General features: G+C 41.8%; 1 protein-coding gene across 5 annotated transcripts in view; it reads left to right on the top strand.

Moving 5' to 3' along the window:
• Nucleotides 1-12,972, top strand: part of KIAA0586 — a 95,073-nt gene extending 82,101 nt beyond the window's left edge. For 2 of the 5 annotated variants that reach the window (XM_084894695.1, XM_084894694.1), the window contains exon 31: nucleotides 12,106-12,972. In XM_084894695.1, the coding sequence (XP_084750821.1) occupies nucleotides 12,106-12,248 (143 nt within the window). In that variant the 3' untranslated portion in view covers nucleotides 12,249-12,972. The remainder of the gene's footprint in view (nucleotides 1-12,105) is intronic. The other 3 variants (XM_084894697.1, XM_084894696.1, XM_084894698.1) reach the window with 2 other exon arrangements.
• Nucleotides 12,973-23,700: the final 10,728 nt, after the last annotated feature.

The raw sequence follows: 23,700 nt of genomic DNA, 5'->3' as shown, positions 1-23,700 counted from the left end.
GGCACCCCAAAACTCCGGATGTTGTTACGCTTTAAGCAGTCCCAGAGGCTCCTTACACTGTCGTCACACTTTTGGATTCTTCTTTCTTTCTGCCTCTCTGGTTGGGTAATTTTTTCTTCCTTATATTCCAGATCTTTGGTTTGATTCTTGGGTTACGTTGATCTATAGTTGAGTTTCTGTATATTCTTTATTTCAGAGATTGTATGCTTAATTTCTGACTGGTCCTTTTCAATTTTTTGGTATTCTCTTTAAGGTGCTTGAAAGTCTCACCAAGCTTCTTAGAGGTCTCATCAAGTTTCTCAAAGATTTTTAGAAGATTCTTGAGTAATCTTATAAATGTGATTCTGAACTGTGTGTTATCCATTAGTTTATTCTCCTCCATCTCTCCCATTCATGTCATTTTTCTGTGTTTCCTCATTTTGGCCATCTCCCTGTTTTGATAGAGTGGCTTTATGTGGTTGTTGACCTATAGGGGTCAGTAGCTCAGCTTCCCCAATCACCTGAGGTGATTGCTTTTGCTATATCCCTTTGTGGGCTTATTGCACAGTCTTGGTGTAATTAAGCCTTGATTGCTGTTGGTATACTGGAGGAATTGACCTCCAGGCCAATTGTTTGTGAGGATCCGCTGTGTCTATAAAGGAAGAACTGCTGCGCTGGAGACACACCTTGTTTCAGTGGGGCTTTGGTGCTCACTGAGAAGGTCTCCTTAATGTGTCACTTATGGGTGTGAGGGATTGAAACAGCACTAGAACTCTGGTTTCTGGGTCTCAATGAGGTGCAGTTCAGCTACTGTCTGAGGCCAGTACTGTCGCAGAAGCTACAGCGTGAGCTATAGTCCTGTCCTCCTTGGATCTGTTTGCCCCAGGTTGCAATTTTGCTGAACTGCAACAGAGAGGGCCATTCATATGCAAAGTCCGCTGCTTGGAGCTTGGATGTGTTGTGAGGGGCGGAGTCTCAGGGCGGAGTCTCAGGGTGTCACTAGGCTGGGGCATGGCCAACAGCAATGGCCGCTGGCCACCTCTCGGATGGTGTCCCCACGCCTCCCCATGTCTCGCACTACAGCACAGTAAACAATCTCAGCTCTGCAAGCAAGCCAGCCCCACTTTCTGACCCGATGGCAGACAGTTTAGCCTCTCCCCAGAAACTGAATTTCAGAGAGATTGGGCGCTTTTCTCTCTTCGGATTGAAGAAAGCACCGTCCTCCGGGCACAGGGATCCTCTGCCAACCCGTAGCGGGTCCTCGCCCCTCCTACCTCAGTTTTTCAGCGCTTGTGCCCTGGATTCTCCTCTTTCCCTTTCAGTCTAGATGAAGGCTCCCTCTCAGCCAGCTTCCGTTGGGTTTTTGGGAGATAGACGTTTGTTTTATAGTTTTTCCTTGGACTTGTGTCCGGCGGCCGTTAGGTGTGTTTACCCAGCGCCGCCATCTTCCTTCGATCTGTAATATTTTCTTTTTCTGTCCTTATATTCTTATTTTGCAGCTAACAGCTTTATAATACCATACAGGTTTAAGAAGTAATCCATAAAGGATTTGTAAAGCAATGATATAGCGGTTTACAGATTTAAGTATCATTATGAGAGCTCTGAGAGCTCTGCCTGTAGTGGCTCTGTGTTCCCATTCTTGCATTCTGTCTCTAAACCCAGTCACTTGTGTTTATTTTGTTGTGTCTTGAAATATTTAAGTAAAAGTTGACACATTCACCCTTTGTGGTAAAAGTAAAAGGATAAATTATATTCATGGGTAATTTATGACTCAATTTTTGTTCATATTACCCACTCTGAAATTTCTTAGAAATTTCTAGGTCAAATATTTAGATATTTTCTCTTCTGATCCTTTGACTTGAATATCAGTGAGTATTAGGTTTCTTCAGTTTTGAACAACAGGGTGAGGTAGTGTAAGAAACAACAGATTTGATAAGCAGTTTTCAGATCATGTTGGCCAAGATATAGGTTGTGTTTGCTACTTTAATTCTTACCTGCAGAGCCCAATACTCACCATTCCATCACCCAGCAAGTCAGAATTATGAGTCAGCTACTTGTTACAAGAATAAATGACAGTAGTCACTGATATTGACATAATAGCTTTTTTCATTCTGTTAAGAGAAATCAAGATGCTCCTCCAATTTTGGTAGAGGTGAATGTTGTTTATAACAACAGCAACAATATATATGTATATAAAAAACCCTAATATGCAAATAGACCAAATGGCAGAAAAACTGAACTATTGGTCTCTATGATGTGCGCTGACAACCAAGCGGATGCACGGAACAGGGTGTGCGTCTGCTGTTGGCTGTGCCAGGATGGTGAGCAGGTGAGCAGGGGTGCCAGACACTATTATCGGGACGAGCCTGTGGTAGTTACTGAAAATTCTTTGCTCCTGCATGCTGCGGTCCCCCCAGGGCTACCACCTGCTGCCAGTGCCAGCCCTACTTGTACCCACTGCTGGCACCTGGTGCCAATCCTGGTCACTCAGTGCTGTCAGCGGGTGCATGCAGGGGCTGCCGGGCCATATCGCCCTTGAGGGCTTCTCCACCTCCCCCTGCCCCTGAGGGACAATCAGGGCAGCAGTTGTCACTCGCACCTACTGCTGGTGCTGGCCCCAGTCACTCCACGCCATCAGTAGGTGCGAGTGGGGCTGGCACTGTCAACGCATGGGAGCGGTGGCAGGAGTGGGGCTGCTGGCAGATGGGACCAGGGCCGCAGTGGGAGGGGCCAGGTGAGGGCGCGGAGAATGGGCCCAGACCCGCTCCTGTGCTCACCGCAGCGTAGCGGCCCACTGTTCCTTTTAAGGTGCACGAATTTGTGCACTTAGTCCTTAGTAATATATAATAGCTACTATCTATGTATACTTCCTAATGTAATGCATTCTGCTAAGATCTACAATCAACCCATTTGTTAGGTAATAGTCTCATTTTATACTTGAGAATCTGAGGCTCAGCGAGGTTACATACTTTGCCCAAAGTCACATCCTATATAATAAAAGCCTAATACTAGTATGTTAAGTGTCCAGTCCTCTGGTTGGCCATTCAACCAATCAAAGAGTAATATGCTAATGATATGCTAAGGCCACTCAACTGCTTGCTATGATGTGCACTAACCACCTGGGGACAGATGCTCCAACCGGTAGGTTAGCTTGCTGCTGGGGTCCAGCTGATCGGGTCTGAGAGAGATGGACAGGGCATGCCCTGGAGCCCTCCCGTGACCCCTCCCTGGCTGGCCAACCTCCCACATCCTTCCCTGGCCCCGATTGTGCACTGGTAGAGTTGCTTGGTCTGGCCTGCTCCCTCTCGCAATCTGGGACCCCCTTGGGGAATGTTGGAGAGCCGGTTTCTGCCCAATCTCACTCAATGCAGGAGCTGCCCCCTGGTGGTCAGTACGCTCCTACAGGGGGAGCACCACTCAGCCAGAAGCCGGGCTCATGGCTGGCGAGTGCAACAGTGGTGATGGTTCCCTCTCCCGCCTCTGCGTCAGCACTAAGGATGTCCAACTGACGGCTTGGGGGGAGCAGGCCTAAGCCATCAGTTGGACATCCCTCGAGGGCTCCCAGCCTGCAAGAAGGTGCAAGTTGGGCTGAGGGACACCCCTCCCTCCTGCAGTGCACAAATTCCTTGCAGTGGGCCTCTAGTAACTAATAAAAAATGGCAGAGCTGGGATTTCTTATTAGTCCAAGTCCAACTCAGAAAGCAAAGGCTTTACTCTTAAACACCCTATCTCCTTCCTTGATCATTTTAAAAGAAAGTATTAGAGATCATTTCTGATTGTTCTTACGGGGCTCAGTATCTGAAGACACATCCTAGCAGAAGAGTATGAAAAAGTTAGGAGGTGGGGAAGAACTGTATGCTGTGACTTGCAGTCCCTACTACTAATTGTGACATTGATTTCTTTGTCAGTAACCTCTCTGAATCGTGACTTCTTTATTAGTAAGGATAAGAAACTTTGTAAAGTCCCTTTTAGCTCTATTGCTATAATATGTGATCAGTATTTATTCCTTTTTCTTTTTTAAGCAAAAAGTCTCCTTGTCAAAATTATTTTGAAAAAAATGCCTAACAAGAATGATTATTGTTGTTTTGTCAATGGGAAAAGCTAGAAAATAATCATAGGCTAAATAACAATAAAACTACCCTTATTGAGTGCCTACTTTCTAGGGACAGCTCTACGTTAGTTGCATACATCATCTTTGTTAATGATCATCAGAAACCTGTGAAACGGAAGAGTAAACTGAAGCAGAGTGGTGGTATTTCAGGTCTCGCAGCCAGTTCGTGTTGGCACTGAGAGTTGCATTCAGGCAGCTTAGCTTCTGAGTTTGTGCTCTTAGCTACCAACTTACAGCTAATATAGTGTTTGATTATCATTTACTTGCAATTTTTTTTTATCATATATACCACAGTATAAAATAGATAAATTGTTTTTTCCCCTAAAAACTAATCTATAAAAGATCACAGGATGGTATCTCTTTTTGACATAAAGGTTTCAGAAACATTGCTCTGCTGGGTATTTCTTGAGCAACTCTATGCAAAGAACTGAATTTTGGGGGAAATGAAGTGGTAAAATGGAGGGAAACCATTTATTTTCTTGTCCTTTAAGTAAACCCAGCATTACAATAATTTTACTTCAACCTATGAAGTGGTTTAATGGAGACCTAAAAGTAAAAACAGATTTGATATTTCAATTTAGATGTTTTTACTAATGCAATTTTGTGTGATACAAAAAGATGACCTTAGTGTGTTTTGGTTTAAAGTAATGAAATAGTTGTAACTTTCTTGAGCTAAAAAAAAAATTTTAATGAAACATTCTTTTTTTTATTACAAATAAAATGGAGTGTATAAAATTTACATTTAGGTTTTTATGAATTTAGAAGAGTGTTTCACTGTAGCAGCAGCTCCCTTTGGGGATACACCCGGAGCACAGGCCTATCAGAATAGAAGGGAGCCCTTGTTAGTGTGAAAAGTCCCCAATGTGATTCAGACTTTCCCTTCTCTCTACCCCAAACTGGTTTAGAAGGGGTTTCACAGCGCCTTTACACAAAGCCATCCAGGTATAAAGTATAGCACCTTTTTAAAGAGAATAAAACAGAAGGTCATAGAACAAGAAGAGGAAAAGAAAAATCACCCAGCATAGCATTGGAGTTACACAAGTGGAAACATTAGCAGATAGAAATGATATAATTTTAAAAGGCAGAGAGCTCAGTTGGGTGTTAGCCTTTGAAATCCACCTATATCTTAGGTGGAATAGGAGCAGTTGGAAGATTTGCTGACTATTCTCATAATGCTCTGTGTTCATTTTGTCTTTCCAATAAAAGAGGATTGAGATAATGTCCTGCTCCTCTTTTCGGGCTTCACAACACCTAGTGTAATAATGATGGGTACGTAAAAGGAACTTAATTTTTTTAAGCTGAACCTTGCATAAACTGAACGTCCTATCCTCTTCCTTAGTTTGCACCCCGTTTTGTTTAGTATGAAAGGGAATGATGTTGCTCATTTATTACCTTAACACAATGCATACGCTTGAATTCTGGGCTTGGAGGCAACCGCCTCAGAGAAGACTGCTACTTACTTGCTACCGATAAATGGTTCGTCAGTGGAAGGGGCCTCTAAGGTGGTCCTGATACCCATTTCCACGATTGTCCTTCAGGACCTGAAAGGTAGCTCAGGTAAGCGCAGGGCCAGACAGGCACGGCTGTCCCTCTGCAACTCAGAAACTTAGAGGCATTCTGGGAAGTGAGGCCATACGTAGTGTCTCACAGTAACATCATAGTGAGCACTTACAATGAATTTAAAGATAAAAAAACAAACAAAAAAAAACCCGAAACCGGTTTGGCTCAGTGGTAGAGCGTCGGTCTGCGGACTGAAAGGCCCCAGGTTCGATTCAGGTCAAGGGCATGTACCTTGGTTGCGGGCACATCCCTGGTAGGGAATGTGCAGGAGGCAGGTGGTTGATGTTTCTCTCTCACTGATGTTTCTAACTTTCTATCCCTCTCTCTTCCTCTCTGTTAAAAAAAAAAAAAAAAAAAAAAAAAAAAATCAATAAAATATATATTTAAAAAAACAAAACAAAAAAAAACAATATCAAAGTTGGATGTTCTGTTTTGGTCTATTTGCAGATTATAAATATACTAGAGGCCTAGTGCATGAAATTCATGCACTTGGAGGAGGGTCCCTCAGCCCTGCCTGCACCCTCTCACAATCCGGGAGCCCTTGGGGGATGTCCTACTGATGGCTTAGGCCCACTTCCACTCCCGCCCTGGACTAAGCCAGCAGTCAGACATCCTTAGTGCCGCTACAGAGGCAGGAGAGGCTCCTGCCACCACCACTGCGCTTGCCAGCTCAGAATGGGGCTCCCCCTGTGGGAGTGCACTGACCACCAGGTGGCAGCTCCTGCATTGAGCATCTTCCCCCTGGTGCTCAGTGCATGTCATAGCGAGCTGTCATTCTGCCTTTTGGTCAATTTGCATATTAGCCTTTTATTATATAGGATAAGTAAACTGTATTTGCCCACAGTCTTACTCTTATGAAACTATTTTCCTCTGAAACTGTTATTTTTAAGCTTTTATTTCTTCATTGAACTATATTGCATTTTAATTTCTAAACATTTAATTTTGATGTTTCCTATAGTATAACTACAGTAGTTTAACATTACTGTTTGTATCCAGTGAGAATACATTGCTTAATTTAATGAACTATGTAATGTTTAAAATCACATTCATTTAATTATCTTCTTTTAAATTCACCTGAAATTTGTGTGAAATAAAGGAAGCTTGAGAGATGACTTATGCCTTAGAGAAAATCGGAAAATACTGGTTATGCTATATTATTATTTTATTCCAAATCATTCTGCCCTAAGAATTTGTTCAAAACAGTGGTTATTGATGCTTTTCAGAGCATGGGTTGACAGCATGCTGTCAATAGGAGCTAATGCCTTTGGCCTGAGGACTGTGTATACTACAGGCTTCTCTCTCCAGTAATTTAATATTTCTCGACTTCATAGTTTTCTAACCATAAAGAGAGTTTCCCCCGGCGTGTTTCATTTTAATGTTAAAATTTGGCTTCTGTTGAACAGTGTAGGGCTCTTTTGTGCTCCCTGACAACTTTATTGGTTGTTTCACATAGATTGTGTTAGGCAGCATGTCCCAGGCTGGCTTTTGTGTCCTAAGCTGCTTTTTGTGATTATTAAATCCTTAAGTAAAAATATCTGTGAAAACTTTTAACCTTGGTATACATGGCCTGTGGGTTGCTTTTACTTAATACAAATTGTGAATTCTCTTCTGGTCTTTTGCTTCCCCCTTCTCCTAATCTTTGCTGCATAAAGATAATAATCTATTAGGTAAAGTATTATTTTATTGACAGTCATTAAAGTCCAGCTGTTTAACTTCCTTCTTTATATGAAGGCCACTGTATCAGGCTTCTGTTTGCCTGGTTTTATGAGACAACTGTGAGGAGTGCATTTGGTTTGTGTTCTTTTTAGCGAATAGAAGTGAATCATGATTATTTCTATGCTGATTTTCTTATGCAAAAAAATTTGTTAACTGTAGCTTCACCAGGTGCCATAGGTCTCGGACACATTGAGCCCAATCTGTCCCTTACATCTCATTTACGGGGATAATTTTTACTTTAAAACTTGTTGGACTTGGGAGCTATTCCATTTTTTTCATTTCCCTACAATTTGTTTTTCTCAATAATAAACATAGTAGAGATAGTAATTCTATTTTTCCCCCTAAATTATAAGAGAAGTTTCTTTAGAAAGTTACAGAGGAAGTAGAGGTAAGCCAGCTGGGCTGCGTAGACGCAGGAAATATGTTATGGGAGCAAAAGAAGGGTCCTTGGCGCTCAGGAGAGGGAAAGGCAAAGGCAATACACCTGGGGGAGTAAGGGGAGGGAAAGGCTCCTGGAGGGAGAGCGAGCCCAGTTTATTATTTGCCCAAATATCTACCAACGCACCCCAGGTAGAGAACTCCCTTCAGGCACTACGCTCAGTGCTCCGGAAGTTAGGGGACAGAAAAAATTGATCATTTCCCCTGGGAAGTTTATAAAATGTTGAATTAAAAGGCTGCAGGTGTGGTATTCAGAGCTCCGAGGACAGCACTTGAGATAATTCCATCTGGGGGAGGTTATTTGTTGGGACAGGACAGTGTTTAAACTTTGAAGTCAGTTTTAAACAAAGTGAAGCAGCTGGAACCTGGCATAAGAAGAAACGAATCTTTCACATTAACTCTTGCTTTTTTAGAGGAAAAAGAATCGGAGTTGTTTTTACAGATCCCGATGCATTTATTCTTCCTATAGGAAGAATTTTATCTTAAATTATAACTTTTAAAATAAGCATTTGTCAACTCAGAAAACAGAAGCAATAGTAAACGTAAAAATGTAATGGATTTATGTCTAAGTATATTTTGGGATGAGACTATACTAACATATTAAATCACTTTTAAACATGAAAGCAAGGAAAGAAATGTTTAATAGTGACTAATTCTGGAAAGCAAGGCGGATAAAACATTACATACTAAACATCAAGTGACCGGGCACCTTCTCCATCAAGACATAGTATTTTTCTCAAGCACTGATGCTATAACGCTGCAAACTCCGCAGGGCCGGGTTAAGTATGTGAGGAGAATTGGATGCAGCAGGAGAGTTTAGCAGCTGCTTAAACAAGGAATTAAAGCAAGAGGAGATGCGTCCAGGGTGGACAGGAAAAATACTTCAAGAACTCAATAAAACACAGCTGAAATATTGTTACATTTTCAAAGACAGCTGGGAAGTGACTGCAATTGCTGGCACTCAGGGCTGATTCTAAAGACCAGATCTGGTCAGCCGGGAATCTAAGCAAGCTGTTCGTCATGAGGAGCCCCAGACTCGAGGTGGAAACCAGTCAGTTCAGGTTCAGCCATCATTGCGAGGCCTGGCATTATGCTACAACTCTGTAGCATGCAGAGATAAACAAGATACAGTCGCTGACCTTGTGTAGCCCACATTTAACAGGAACGACAGACCCACAGCAAAAAATAACACGAGATGAGGTCACAGATACTTACTGTGCATCTACTGTTCTGGTCACTCAGAAGACAGTGACTGCAGGTCCCAGCCCATGCTCTTAAGGAGTGTACTAGCCTGTGGAAGTGACAGGTACATAACTAATTAGAGTGCAGTTTGGTAACTGCTGTCATAGAGGTTCTTTGGAAAGAAGGCATCCACAATGAACAGGAGAGTTATTTTGCCATTACTGCTGGAAAAACAACTCATCGGTCTGTGGTAGCCTTTAAGGCAATGATATATATATATATATTATTGATTTTTTACAGAGAGGAAGGGAGAGAGATAGAGAGCTAGAAACGTCGATGAGAGAGAAACATCGACCAGCTGCCTCCTGCACACCCCCCATCGGGGATGTGCCCGCAACCAAGGTACATGCCCTTGACCGGAATCGAACCTGGGACCTTTCAGTCCACAGACCGACACTCTACCACTGAGCCAAACCGGTTTCGGCTAAGGCAATGATTCTTAAGTATTTGGGGCTTCAGACCCCTCTAAGGCAACAATAGCTATGCCCATCTGTCTCCCTCCTCAATTGTACTTTTACATGAAAGTAGTTTGCATACTGTGTCAGGGTATTCGCAGATCCTGCTTGTCCATCCATGAAATATGGGTTAAGAACCTTCATGTACTTAGATGAAAAGGTTGCAGGTTCGATTGCTGGTCAGGGCACACCTAGGTTTCAGGTTTGGTCCCCGTTGAGGTACACACAGGAGGCAACAGATCAGTGTTTCTCAAATCAGTGTTTCTCCCTCCCTTCCTCTCTCTCTAAAACCAATATACATATTCTCAGGTGAGGAATAATAGTAATAAAAAGACCATTATATTTCTTTCCTTTTTAATTTTATTTTTAAATGTGCAGTTTATAAGAAACTAGTCTTTATCTGCATGTAGAAAATACCAAAACCTGGCAATTTAAAGTACTTTTATCGTCTCATAGAAGAATACCACAAATTCACATATGTAGCTTGTGCCACATGCAATTATCTGTTTGTTTAATGTTGTTTTAGGAGAGAAGACTTTGTTTGAATTTCTCGAAGTTAGCAAATGACAGAGATATTCTAGTAATAATAGGTGTTACCAAGTGTTTGAAGATTACTATAGTCAGAATGTAAGGCCCGATGATGAAATTGAATTATCTAAGTTGAAAAACCTTTTCAAAAGTTATGTATATTTTAAGAAAATTATACAGATAATATACAGGCAAAAGTCTTAAATGGACATTTTAAATCTTTATATTACTTAGAATAAATTAGTTTTAGCTTTTCTGTTCCTTAGTCTTGTAAATCCAATATCAGAGAACAGAAAGCATAACATTTCTTAATACATTTTAAATATTTGTAAAGCCTAAAAGATTTGAACTTCAGATTCCAAATGTCTACAAAGTATATGAAAGTACATCTCAGGAAGCTTCACGCTCATGGTCTCCCTCAGTGGCATCTCAGCCAACTAGTAAAAGCACACCAGGCTAAATGACATACTGCAAACCCATTGAATCAAGAAATGGTCTCTTTAAAAAATAAAAACCTGAAAACAGCTGTTGAAACAATTACATCATAGAGTAATGACATGACTATGGAAATTTTGAAAGTCAAATTCAAAAGCATCAGACTGTATTTACTATAGGTAGAAAATTTGTTTGCTTTACTGATGGTTTAAGACAGTTTGTCTTTTCTTTAAAAAAAATTTTTTTTTAAACTGTAAAGGACCATAACTGGATGGGAATGTACTTTTTGCCTGTTAACAGGAATGAAAATGATGCTCTAAAAAATGTTCTCAGTCTAAAAATGTCTCTTTTGAAGTTCTTAAAACTGTGTCTCTTTTAGCTTATGGAGATGACTACTGCATAAAGTTTTCCCGAAATGTACATTGTGAAACAATTTTAGATAAAATAGTGCATTTTATTCACATAATTGGTTGTTTAAAAACAATTACTAGAGTTAAAAGTAACACAGTTACTTGGAGGCCTTCTAGAGCTGCAGGGGTTTGCTTAGTGCCTTTCCTGGAAACAGGCTTGCCCTTTCTGAAGCAACTACCCTTTGTGGCCCACCCTGAGGGTCATTGCCTCTGGGGATAGTTCTTCTCCAGTTACATAAAAGGAACAGAAGCTCCTATAAAGAGCTCATCTATTCTGAGTGCTTTCCCTGTGCCAGCACCATACAAAACACTTCCTATGCCTTATTCCATTTAATGTTCACAGAACCCTCTGAGGTAGGTAGTTATCTTTATTTTATAGATGGGGAAACTAGGGTTTAGGGAAGTTAATAACTTTCCCAAAGTCTCTTGTCACTCACTTAAAAAAAAAAATATATATATATATATATATATGGCACATCATCTCCTGACATTCTTTACGTTTATTTCCTTGTTTCTCATTTGCTCCTACACCCTACTGGAATATGATGCCAGTGATATTGGAGCCTTTGTCTTGTTCACGGATGAAATTTCCAGAGTCTGGAACAGTGCTTGGCACATAATAGGTGCTCAGTTGATATTTGCTGAGTAAATCGATGGATAAGTCCAGCTGCCCAGCTCTATCATATTCCAGAATTCATGCTCTCCCCTAACCTTCCTCCCCTTCCCCCCCAAACAACCCACTCTCTCTCGCCTCTCTCTCTTTTTTTTTTAATGATTTTCTTTTGTTGTTAATCCTCACTTGAGGATATTTTCCCATTGACTTTTAGAGACAGTGGGAGGGAGAGGGAAAGGCAGAGAGAATCATTGACGTGAGAGACACATCTATTGGTTGCCTCCTGCACACATCCCCATCAGGGCCCGGAACCCACAACCAAGGTACGTGCCCTTGACTGGAATCGCATCCAGGACCCTTCAGTCTGTGGGATGATGCTCTATCCACTGAGCCAAACCACCTAAGGCTCAACCCACTCTTTATATGATATGAATGCACATAAGCATTCATATCATATACTTTTAAAATGTTCTCTCTGTGACAAGTTCTGAGCACCTTGAGAGAAGAAATTACCTTGTATGCAGTCCTTGTTTTGACCCCCTGTGTTATTTAGCAAAGTTTAAAGCATGTGATACTCAGGCTACATCTGTTTAGCTGAATGACTTTCTCCTCTTACAGGCGGTAAAGCAGGAACACCCTTCACTGGTCAGAGGTCACCCACCAAGATGTCTGTGAGGCTGCCCTCGGCAAACCCAGAGGACTGCCCTTCATCCCCGAGCATCCAGGGGGACTCGGAGTCCTCGGAAGTAGACACCTTCTGAGCGGGAGTGAGAACCACGACAGTACTTGTGCCACTGGTTTTGAGGTCATTTTTGTCTGAAATAAAACCATCTCTGACACTGTTTTGGTTTTGAGCGTATTCTGAAAACTTATTTCTAAACTTTTATTAAAGTGAAAAGCATGATTTGAGTAGGTAAAATTTTTAAATAAAATATTTGAAATGTAAATCATTGTGAATGTGGCTGTGAATTATTTCTTAGAATCCTGAGGCACCGCAGAATACTAGAAAGGGTGTGTGTGACTTCTCTCATCCAAACATGTGTTCTACAGATATAATTATTTGTACATAGTTATGAAATTATGTTGGTCAGAATCTTTCATTCCAAAATTTTTTAAAATAATTTTTTATTGATTTCAGAGAGGCAGGGAGAAGGAGAGAAATAGATAATATCAGTGATGAGAGAGAATCATTGATCGGCTGCCTCCTGCATGCCCCCCACTGGGGATGGAGCCTACAACCTGGTCATGTGCCCTGACTGGGAATCAAACCATGACCACCTGGGTCATAGGTGGATACTCAACCACTAAGCCATGCCAGCTGGGCCCAAATTTTTTATAGCAGTAAATAATTAGAATCAATCTAATGCCTATCAGTAAGGGAGTAATTTTTGAAAAGTGATGATAAATCTATACAATGGAATACCATGGTGATACAAAAAAGAATCTAAAAGTGTTTATGGGTTGATATGGAATTATCTCTAAGATATATATACATATTTTAAAAATATGTTTTTTATTGATCTATACATATTTAAGAGAGAGAAGAAAGGAGAGAGAGGGAGGGAGGGAGAGAGAGAGAGAGAGAAGCATCAATGAGAGAAACATCAATTAGATGCCCCCTAGTAGGGATCAAGCCCGAAACCCGGGCATGTACCCTGACCTGGAATCAAACCACTGACCTCTTGGTGCATTGGATGACACTCAACCAAGCCACACTGGCCAGGGCTCTGAGATATATTATTAAAATGAAAAAGCCATATACAAGAAGTGCATAAATTACACTATCACTGTTTAAAATGGACTACTACAGAGGAATCAAATATATGGTGTGTACACACATACAGGGTGGGGTAAAGTAGGCTTACAGTTGTATGGGAAATAGTTTATTCTTGCATTATTTATTATTGTATTATTTTCCACATGAACAACCGGACACCTGCTTTTGTTCCATGCTGAACATGCTTGAATACATATATTTGCTTGTGTGTGCATTAAATATCTTTTTTTTTTTTAATATATTTTATTGATTTTACACAGAGAGGAATTGAGAGGGACAGAGAGTTAGAAACATCGATGAGAGAGAATCATCGATCAGCTGCTGCTGCACACCTCCCACTGGGGATGTGCCCGCAACCAAGGTACATGCCCTTGACCGGAATCGAACCCGGGACCTTTCAGTCTGCAGGCCAACGCTCTATCCACTGAGCCAAACCGGTCCCGGCTAAATATCTTTAGGAAGATAAGAAACTACTAACTTGTCTCCAGGACTGAGGGGCTAGGTCAGTGGTTGGCAAACTGTGGCTCAGTGAGCCACATGCAGCTTGCGGGCCGAGGTTTGCCGCTCTGTTGACTAATGAGTTTGTCGACCACTGGGCTAGGTGATAGGAGTCAAGGATGACAACAGCTATTGTGTATTTGAAGTACAGTTGTAACAGGAAAAGTTATGAATGCATTCAGTTTTTAAATATATATTAGGTCTACCTTATAAAGTTTTATACTTTGTAAAAAACTGTGAAATGAGACTGGATTACTTTTCAAAGTATCGATATATAAGAAAGAAAATAAAAGCATGGCTTTGTAATCGGCACATTGGGTTCTCATTCCAGTTTCTTCGCCTACGTGCTCCTGTTAGAGGCAAATGAAGCCCTCCTTCGTGCCTGGGTAAGTGGGTTTCCTAATTAGTTGGCAGGATGGGGATTATCAATAATGTTGGGTGGCACCCAGCACAGTGCCTGGCACCAGATAAGCGCTCAGTGAGTGGTGGGTGTCAGTATCTTGAGGGATTTGGGCATCTCCCATCAGAGGTGTGAGTAAATACATGAGAAGGGCAGCCTGGCTTTAGCACAATCACTTTCCTTTCACTCCTGAAGTTCAAGCCCACAGTGACTATTGTCTTTTGACTTAGCTCGATCTTTTTCTTGGTTCTTTAGTGAGTCTCAGCCCTGAGTGCATTTTAGAACCTGTGGCTGCTTTAAAAGTGCCTGGGGTCCAGACCCAGTGCTCTGATTTACTGACCTGGAGGGGGGCCCAGGCGCTGGTATTGAAAAAGGAGAAAGACCTTCCCAAGGTGATTTTAACGTCCATTTGAGGTTGAGAATTACTGAAGAGCGATTTAGACTTCCTTAGGCTTCTAGCAAGGCCCGCTGCCTGGAGAACTTAGGAAGAGTCTGAGGATGTCTTCTGACTGAAGATGGAAGCTGCTCACACTTAGTGAAGCAGAATCGTGCCCGCCTTCCTCACGTCCCTCTGCCCGCTCCTCGGGCTCCTCCCTCCGGACGTCTGGCTCCCTGAATGCCCCAGGGTGCATCAGGCCGCTCTTTGCAGTGGCCGGTGGACAGGTCTGCTTGTCATGGTTCCCATTTGAAAAGTAGAACAAAATGCCATTGTGTGGATCATAATTTGTTTTCGTGTTCATCTACAACTCCATGGACGGGGGACGGGAGAAGGCTGGGAAACTTTTTATTTTATTTTATTTTTTTATTGATTTTCCTCAGAGAGGAAGGGAGAGGGATAGAGAGCCAGAATCGTCGATGAGAGAGAAACATTGATTAACTGCCTCCTGCACACCCCTCACTGGGGATGTGCCCGCAACCAATGTACATGCCCTTGACCGGAATCGAACCTGGGACCCTTCAGTCCGCAGACCGACGCTCTATCCGCTGAGCCAAACCGGTTTCGGCGGGAAACATTTCTGAGTGCTGCTTCATTTTAAACAGCATCTCCCCCCACCCCCACCCCCGTATCTGGTTTGCAGAGTTTTTTCTGGTTTTGAAAAAGAAAATTCTTAATTTTAGTGAAAGCATTTTTTTAAAAATCTTTATTGAAATTTGTTGTTAGTCTCCCCCCTTACCCCCACAACCATGATAAACCTGCCTTTTTTTAGTTTGGGGACAGAAGTATAATCTTTGATTTATTTCACTACTGAGCACTTGAACTTTTAAAAAAATTTTTGGTGTCTGCTCATCAGTATTTTGTTTTATAGAATTATTTCTGGCCGGAGTTACTTCTTTTCTGCCAACCCTTTTGGAATAGAACTGTGTGTGTGAAAGTAAATTAAATACCATTTTTATGTTATAAGCTTAACAATTTTTTTAATTTAATTTTATAATTTGTAACTTCTGGAATGAACTATATATAAGATAGGCTATTAAGAGGTAGACTCTATCAAGATTAAGGCTGTTACAGAAATTGGTCACGGGGAACTAAGTAAAGCATAGGAAATGCCGTCAATAATACTGTGATAACTATGTATGGTGCCAGTTGGGGTTCTGGAAGTATCGAGGGGAACAATAAAGTATACGATTGTAACCACTAAGCTATACACCCAATACATAATAAAAATAAAAAGACTAAGGCTATTACTACTGGTGGGTATCAAGCATTCAAAATGTTCCTTTGGTATAAATTATAAAATAAATGTGCACATTAACGGAATAATTGAATAAATGTTTTTATTTTCATGAGATGATTACTTCAACTTCAGTAAATTTCTTATCACTTGCATATTTCTGGTATTTCAAGTTTTCTTTTTAAATGCTAAACATTTTTAGACCAGCTTAATTTTTTTAATAAAAAGCTTACTATTTTTGTGTAAAATAGCATTTCTTAGTTCATGGTGGATTACCACTCCCAATCCAAGGTTAATTTTATAATTGAAGCATCTTTTTAAAAATGTCCTGATGTTATGATAGGTGAGTAACTTGAACATTCATAATGGAGAGTGGAATCCTTAGGATTGCTGTGATGTTACTGAGATGATACCCACTAAAGTGCACTCTTATATACCATCCTATATAATAAAGAGCTAATATGCTAATTAGACTGGACAGTGGAACGAGCTTCTGGAATGACCAGTGGGCGGGGCCACAATGAAGCCGGCTATGATGGGCCGAGGCAGCTGGGGCTGTGAGGGCCAAGCCCCTTGCACGAATTTCATGCATTGGGCCTCTAGTAACATTTAAGTGTATCTGTTCAACAAAACTTAACTCTGAAGCACGTTGGGCATACAGTGTGGTATGGACACTTATGGGCCAGACGGGGTAGTCCTTCTCCCCTATTGGTCATCTGTTTCTCCTAGAGAAGGTTGACCACAAGGAATTCTGTCTCTTCCCAGTATAGAACCATCATTTGGCCATGAAATATCAGTTTCATAGTAATTTTAAAGACTCCCTTAGAGATGCATTGAGGGAGTGGCAAATTATTAAAGTGGCAAACTTGGCTCTCTTTACAATTTAGAAAATTTCAGGAAGCCAGTTTTTCATTTAACCTATTTTATGCCCAGAGACTAGATTCTGAGTCTCACCCTGTCAACACTTGGAGTGTAATGAGCCTATGCCTGGATGTTTTTAAGATTTTTTTTTTCTTTTTGTACCGAAATGTTTACCTAGAAACAATAGGAAATATTAGCCAGAGTGCAGATGTCCACTTGTGAGGCTGACAAATATTGTGTAAAGTTATGGGATGGTCCATTAATTACCAAGAGAGCAAGCAAATCAAAGCTCTTTTGCTGGTTCTTTATAGTGTGAATGGTCTCATTTATAACTTCAGCCACAGTGAGGGGTAAGTTACTGACACAGCTCTTAAATACAGGGACCTAACCAAGGTAGAAACCCACAAGCAAGTCAATAGATTCCTCTAACTTCTCCTGGGAGGAGACCCAGATGGTGAGACTGCACAGGGTTTAATATCTTTAAAGAGCTGGTAAGGAGTCCCAGGAACAGTTCTTGGTATACACAGAGGTCACAGATAATGAACAGGCCTGTGTGCACACTGATATGCTCTATATGTAAAGAGTTGAAAGTGTATATCTTTTCCCCTGAGTTATTATGACAAACGGTGATAACTATTTCAATTGACATTTTGTAGCCGCCTTTTCCTGAACAAAGACTTTTTTTTTCTACAAGGTTTTACTTTAGGAGGAATATTAAGTTATAATGTAGAAGATACACTGAGTGACCAGATTATTATGATCTCTGAAGGCATAATAATCTGGCCACTCAGTGTATATCCTATATAATAAAAGGCTAATATGCAAATTGTCCCCTCAACCAGGAGTTCAACCAACAGTCAGGCTGGTCAACTGCCTATATCCCCACGCCCTGCTCAGGCTGGCCGGATCCCACCCATGCATGAATTCACGCACCGGGGCCTCTAATACACACACACACACACACACACACACACACACACACAGAATGGCCAGATTATTATGCGTTCAGAGATCATAATAATCTCGCCACTCAGTGTATTTATACCATTGGGATAGTTGTATAGGATTCCTTGATAAACATGGCAACTGTTTTTATTTCCTTTGGTTATATTCCTCAATAATTACATGGGTTTTGAAAGTATCATAGATATCCAGGATTACTTTAAAAGGTTGATGGGGTTGATTTTTCTCTGTGGATAAATATATTAGCTGCCTGTAATTCTATGTAATTATAACAACTAGTATCTGGGTCAAGAGATATTGGTTGTACTAGGTTATTGAAGAGCTGTTCGGGTCTTAATCTTGATGGGGTGGTTTGTTAGCCTTAAGAGGTATTCCCATCATTTGAGTGACCCCAAGGGTTGGGAAAGGGCAACAGGTCCAGCAAGAGGTCAGTTGGCAGATGAGGCCATGGTCTGACTCATAGAAACAAGGTAGAGGAAATATGTTTTTGTTGTTGTTGTTGTTTTTTCTTCAGAAAGTGGAGAGGAAAAAATGAAGAAAAGGAGTCATAGAAAACAGAAGGAAAACAACAGCCCATATTACACATTAAAAATCTTACAAGGAAATCCATCAGTTGGATTGGGCATAACCAAAAATTCTGTTTTTGTTTTCTTATTTTAGGTAAAAGTTACACTTCTGCTGGATCTGAAGGTCTCACATAAGCTGTTTGTGCCTTGACACCATTGGCTTTTGGAGGCTTCTCCGGTGAGCTTCCAGGTGCAGTCACATTGGAAATGTGGAGTACAGGTCTGTTGGTCTCGGTTGGAAGTTCATTTTTGTTTTGACATCTTGAAACCCAGGTGAACTGTTGTAGCTGTTGTCAACAGGACCTGAAACGGCTCTTTTCAATAATTGTTCTAAAGCATTTCTACATGTTTCACTTGGCATTTTCTGCAAAACAACCCCCGAATTAGGTGGCTTAAAGCAACCATTTATTCATTCGTAATTCTGTGGGTGAGCCATTGTGTGGTTGGGTCCAGCTGGGACAGTCTGCTCTGTTGCTCATGGTGTTGTTTGGCTTTGCACACGCGCTTACAGTCAATGGTAGTTGATGGCCTCTTTTACACACCCAGTGGTTGCTGGCTGTTGACAGGGCAATGGAAGTAACTGGGCCATGTGTCTAGTCATCTAGCAGTCTAACTCAAGGTCATTTACATGACACTGGTTGAGGGTTCCTAAGAGCACAGGAGAGAGCAAGCTCCCATGTGCAAGCAGTTTTCAAGTCTCTGCTGAAGTCATGCTAATGCCTTGTAGACCACAGCAAGTCTCATAACCATGCCCAGACTCGAAGAGTTGAGAAACAGACTCCCATCTCTTGATGGAAAGATCTGCAAAGTCAAATGCAAAGGAGCATGCAGATGCGATGGGAAGAACTGTCACCATTTTTGCAGTTTAATATGTACTGAAATCTTTCCTAGTGAACCTGGCCACTGAGCTAGAAGTCAAACGAAGGTTTGGATTATGTCTGTTTTGGGAAGGCGGCTTCTACGTGTTGGGCATAGAGTGGACTAGATTAGCTTCCGGCAGTATTTAACTTGATCTTCATGCAGCAAAATATAGTAGTTGGTGGAGTGAGGCCTAATCATTATATGATGTCCCAGGGAGAAAATGTGTATGGTCTGAGGAAGTGATCATGTGGCCGTTAACACCAGTGACAAAACATTAAGCTAAGGCAGGTTAAGGATTTCTGGTAGTTTAGACTCAGAGTCAGCAATTTTTTTCAGTACAAGGCCAGGTAGTAAATATATAGGCTTTCCAAGCTACATATGGTCTCTGCCACATATTCCATATCTCCTTGTTTTTTAAACAAACTATATATATATATACATACACACACACATATATACATGTGTGTATATATATGTGTGTGTGTGTGTGTGTGTATATATATATATATATATATATATATATATATATATATAGTATTAAGTTTGTGGACCACATGAAAACAGTCAACAGGCCAGATTTGCCCCCGGGCTGTAGTTTGCCAACCCTGATCGGGACACCCTTAGTCTCAGTGTCTCATTTCTCCTTTCCTGAATGGAGCATGAGTTTCTGAGTTAGGAGAGATGCCTGGCAGAGTTCCTGTAGGACTGAAAACAGTGACATGAGTTCCACAGTCATGGGAGAGGATTCCCTGTGCCGGGAACACAGCATCTAGCAATGTCTGCCTCTGTCACATCTATAGCTTTTCATCATCCTGAAAACTTGCAGACTGCTGACGATGTGTCATGACAGCCCAAGACCTGGGTAGCTGTATCAAATCCATTTGTAAATGTTCCAAGGGCCTTGAGAAGGAGTTTCTGTATTTTGCCTTCTCGGGTTTACCTGGGTTACGTCGATATAGGTGAGACATGATTCTATCACTTCTTGGTCAGATTTCGAACATTTCTATTTTTGTGTATTTATCTACTGTGGAACTTGATTGGATTCAAGATGCAAAACATCATGGGGCTATTTATTCAGCAGCCACTGGCTGGGTTGTGTTATTTCTGAGCAGCTGTCAGGAGATTTGTCAGAACCTGTCTTTCTGGAGAAAACGCTCCTGTAATTGCCAAGACTGTTTTTGGAGGTTGGACCGGTGATTCTGAGCCAGCGATAGCCAGTACAAATCTAGCCAGTTTCCCTTCCACAGTTGGTGGGGGAGAAGTGAACGTGGTAGAACTCGTTTCGGGGGTAACGGAAGCTGCTCGTTTAGCATGTGAGTTGGAAGGGCATTCATTGATTTCTGGGGCAGTGTCCTGTCTGTGAGTGTCTGCCTTAACGGAAAGGCATTTTTCAACCTCGAGCCGCTTTTAGTGAATCATTAATATCTTCACTAGTTCTTCTTTTTTTTTTTTTTTAAATATATTTTATTGATTTTTCACAGAGAGGAAGAGAGAGGGATAGAGAGTTAGAAACATCGATGAGAGAGAATCATCGATCAGCTGCCTCTTGCACACACCCTACTGGGGATGCGCCCGCAACCAAGGTACATGCCCTTGACCGGAATCGAACCCGGGACCCTTCAGTCCGCAGGCCGACGCTCTACCCACTGAGCCAAACCGGTCCCTATCTTCACCAGTTCTGATGAGGGTACCATCAGAAGTCAAAACTTCCCTTTGTGTCCATAGCATCCCAAAGTTTTGCACAATTCCAAATTCACACCTACTATCTGCTTAATATTTTCTTTCTTTTTAAAAAAAATATATTTTATTGATTTTTTTTTTTTACAGAGAGGAAGAGAGAGGGATAGAGAGTTAGAAACATCGATGAGAGAGAATAATCGGTCAGTTGCCTCTTGCACACCCCCTACTGGGGTTGTGCCTGCAACCACGGTACATGACCTTGACAAGGATCAAACCTGGGACCTTTCAGTCCGCAGGCCGATGCTCTATCCATTGAGCCAAACTGGTTTCGGCAATATTTTCTAATCTCTCTCTCTCTCTCTCTCTCTCTCTCTCCCCCTCCCTCTCTCCCTCCCTCCCTCCCACCCCCCCACCCCCTTTTTTTTTTTTTTTGGCCAGAGTGCAAAGTCAAGTTAGAGCGATTAGTTCATCCACTTGGGCAGATTGAACACAAGGCAAAGGTGCAGCTTTGGTGGCTCATGCACAATGATAACAGAGTATCCAGCACAGGAGATGCCTTGTCATGTTTAAGGAAAGACTTATCTAAAAGTAGTATTCGCCCGGCCTGCATGGCTCAGTGGTTGAGCGTTGACCTATGAACCAGGAGGTCACGGTTCAATTCCCAGTCAGGGCACATGCCAGGTTGTTGTCTTGATTCCCAGTGCAGGGCATGCGGGAGGCAGCCAATCAATGACTCATTATTGATGTTTCTGTCTCTCTCTCCCACTCCCTTCCTCTCTGAAGTAAATAAAAATATAAGTTACAAAAATAATAAATAAAATGAAAATAGTATTAAATAAGGATTGACTAAGATTTGACCTGGGCATTCTTAGTTTTTTACTAAAGTACATTATTTTATACAGAAAAGGACTGACCATAAAGAGTGCAGGGAGTTTTCACGTATTCCTGTGTAAATCCCTTCCGGGTAGAAATAGAACATTTCCTAGCACCTCAGAAGGTTCCTTTGTGCCCCCTTCCCAGGCAGAACACAGCCCTCCTTGTCAGAGGTAACCACCACTCCCCCCTCTATCGCCATCGGTTCGTTTTGCTTCTTGAATTTCACCTAAATGGAAGCATATATTTCAATTTCTTTTTTGGCTTCTTGTGTGCAATGTGATTTCTGTGAGATCCATATGTGTTTTTGCATATATCAAATCGTTTGCTATTTTTATTGCCATGTAGCATTACGTTGTATAAATATTCCACAATGAATTTACGCATTCTATTACTGCTGGACATTTGCATTGTCACCACTCTTTGTTATGAATGAGGCTGCTAAGAATATTACTGTATATTGATTCTGGTGGACAGATGCGCTGAATTCTCTTGGGTATATTTCTGGGCAATTTGGTAGCTTCTGGGCATATGGTTAGCTTTAGTAGGACCTACACATTTTTAATCCCCAGGGTACCATTCGCTACACACCATGGATTTCCCCCAGAAGGGGAAGTAAGTGGTGGGATTCGGATGGGAATGATGTTCAATTGTGATATGCCGTGTGGACAGTAGAAGGATTTCCTAACCAGCGCGGCAGCTGACAAAGAAAAGCTGACAGAGAGTGTTTCCTGGAAGTGTCAGGGGTTGCACAGCATGTGGAATGCAGGGCTAGTGCCGGAGCAAGCACTGTTCAGCCTGGGGCAGGAGCTTTGATCAGTTAGCCACCGCGCCCCCCATGCAGGCAGGGTGGGCATGCTGTAGCTACCAGATCAAGAGATCTGTTCAGCTGGGCAACAGGCTTCTGGTTTGGACCCTGTCCGCTGAATTAACACGCCTATTAGGCAGCCTTGTCTTTCCTGGACATGAGAGAGATGGCTCTGGCAGTCAGGGACATGCAAAACGTGGTGTCGCTGTGGGAGACTTCTGTAGCCTCCCCAGGGAAGGGCTCTGGAATCATGTCTTAATAAGCTCTTGGAAGGGCAATCCTGAAAACCCTCTCTCTCAGTTGTCCTTGAGTTTGGGGCCTTGAATGTAAGGGATAGTTTCTATTTTGGAGGAGGATAGAGAGTAGATCTGCCTGTAGACAAATCATGACCAAAAATATGGAGTCTCTAAATTTGTTATTTTTTAAATTATGCGGTTAGAAATGTTCAATTATGTACACCAAAATTGTGTTGTTATAACTTTTTTCTAAGATACTTTGTCCCTTTTCCTGCCAATTTTATGAAGAGATATTTGAAGTCTCCCTGTGAATGACTTGTGAACTGCCTGTTGTCCTAGAGTGGATTCTCATGGGAAAGTCGAATGATTCAGATCGTTTATTTGGACATTCAGAAAAATATGAGGGTGGGTCCTCAAGTACCATGTTTTTTACACACAAAGCAAGCAAGCAAGCGCCAACTCTCCTTAACTCCTGGCTATTAAAGAAGGCTGCATGTATACCCACTGCCATAGAATATAGACTCGCAGGGAAATGGAGGACAAGATAGTATTTGGGTAAGAACATAATGAATCCAAGAATCCTAGTGCCACTGAGTTCTCAGAGGTCTGAAACACACCGGGAGCACTTCCCACTAACAATGCGAGCGCTGTCAGGTCTGGACTCGTAGGAGTTGCCCATGTTCTGAAGAGAGGGGGAGGGGATTGAGTATGAGATCTGGCCAAGCTTGAGTAAATGTTGGGTAGAAATTTATAAGGATCTATTTAAATCTTAATGGGGTCAGCATTCATAAGCCCAGCCTTTCGCCTTTGGATGTGGTTCCTGTTCTTAAGCCACGGCCCTTCTAGGATTTCAGTGGAATGTTCTGATTGTTTACCAAGCCCCTCTACATTGGAGGGGCGTGAATCCTCAACTGTCTTCCCAGTGTTGGGCAACTGTTGACATCTCTACTCAGCATTTCCAGGCTTCCAGCTGTTGCTTTCTACTGAGTTCCTTGGCTTTTTCACCCTGCACATGTG

Source organism: Pipistrellus hanaki (genome assembly GCF_964339955.1).
Source record: "Pipistrellus hanaki genome assembly, chromosome: 1".
Taxonomy (NCBI): Eukaryota; Metazoa; Chordata; class Mammalia; order Chiroptera; family Vespertilionidae; genus Pipistrellus; species Pipistrellus hanaki.
The sequence above is the reverse complement of the archived record's forward strand: the minus strand, read 5'-3'. Positions and strand labels throughout refer to the sequence as shown.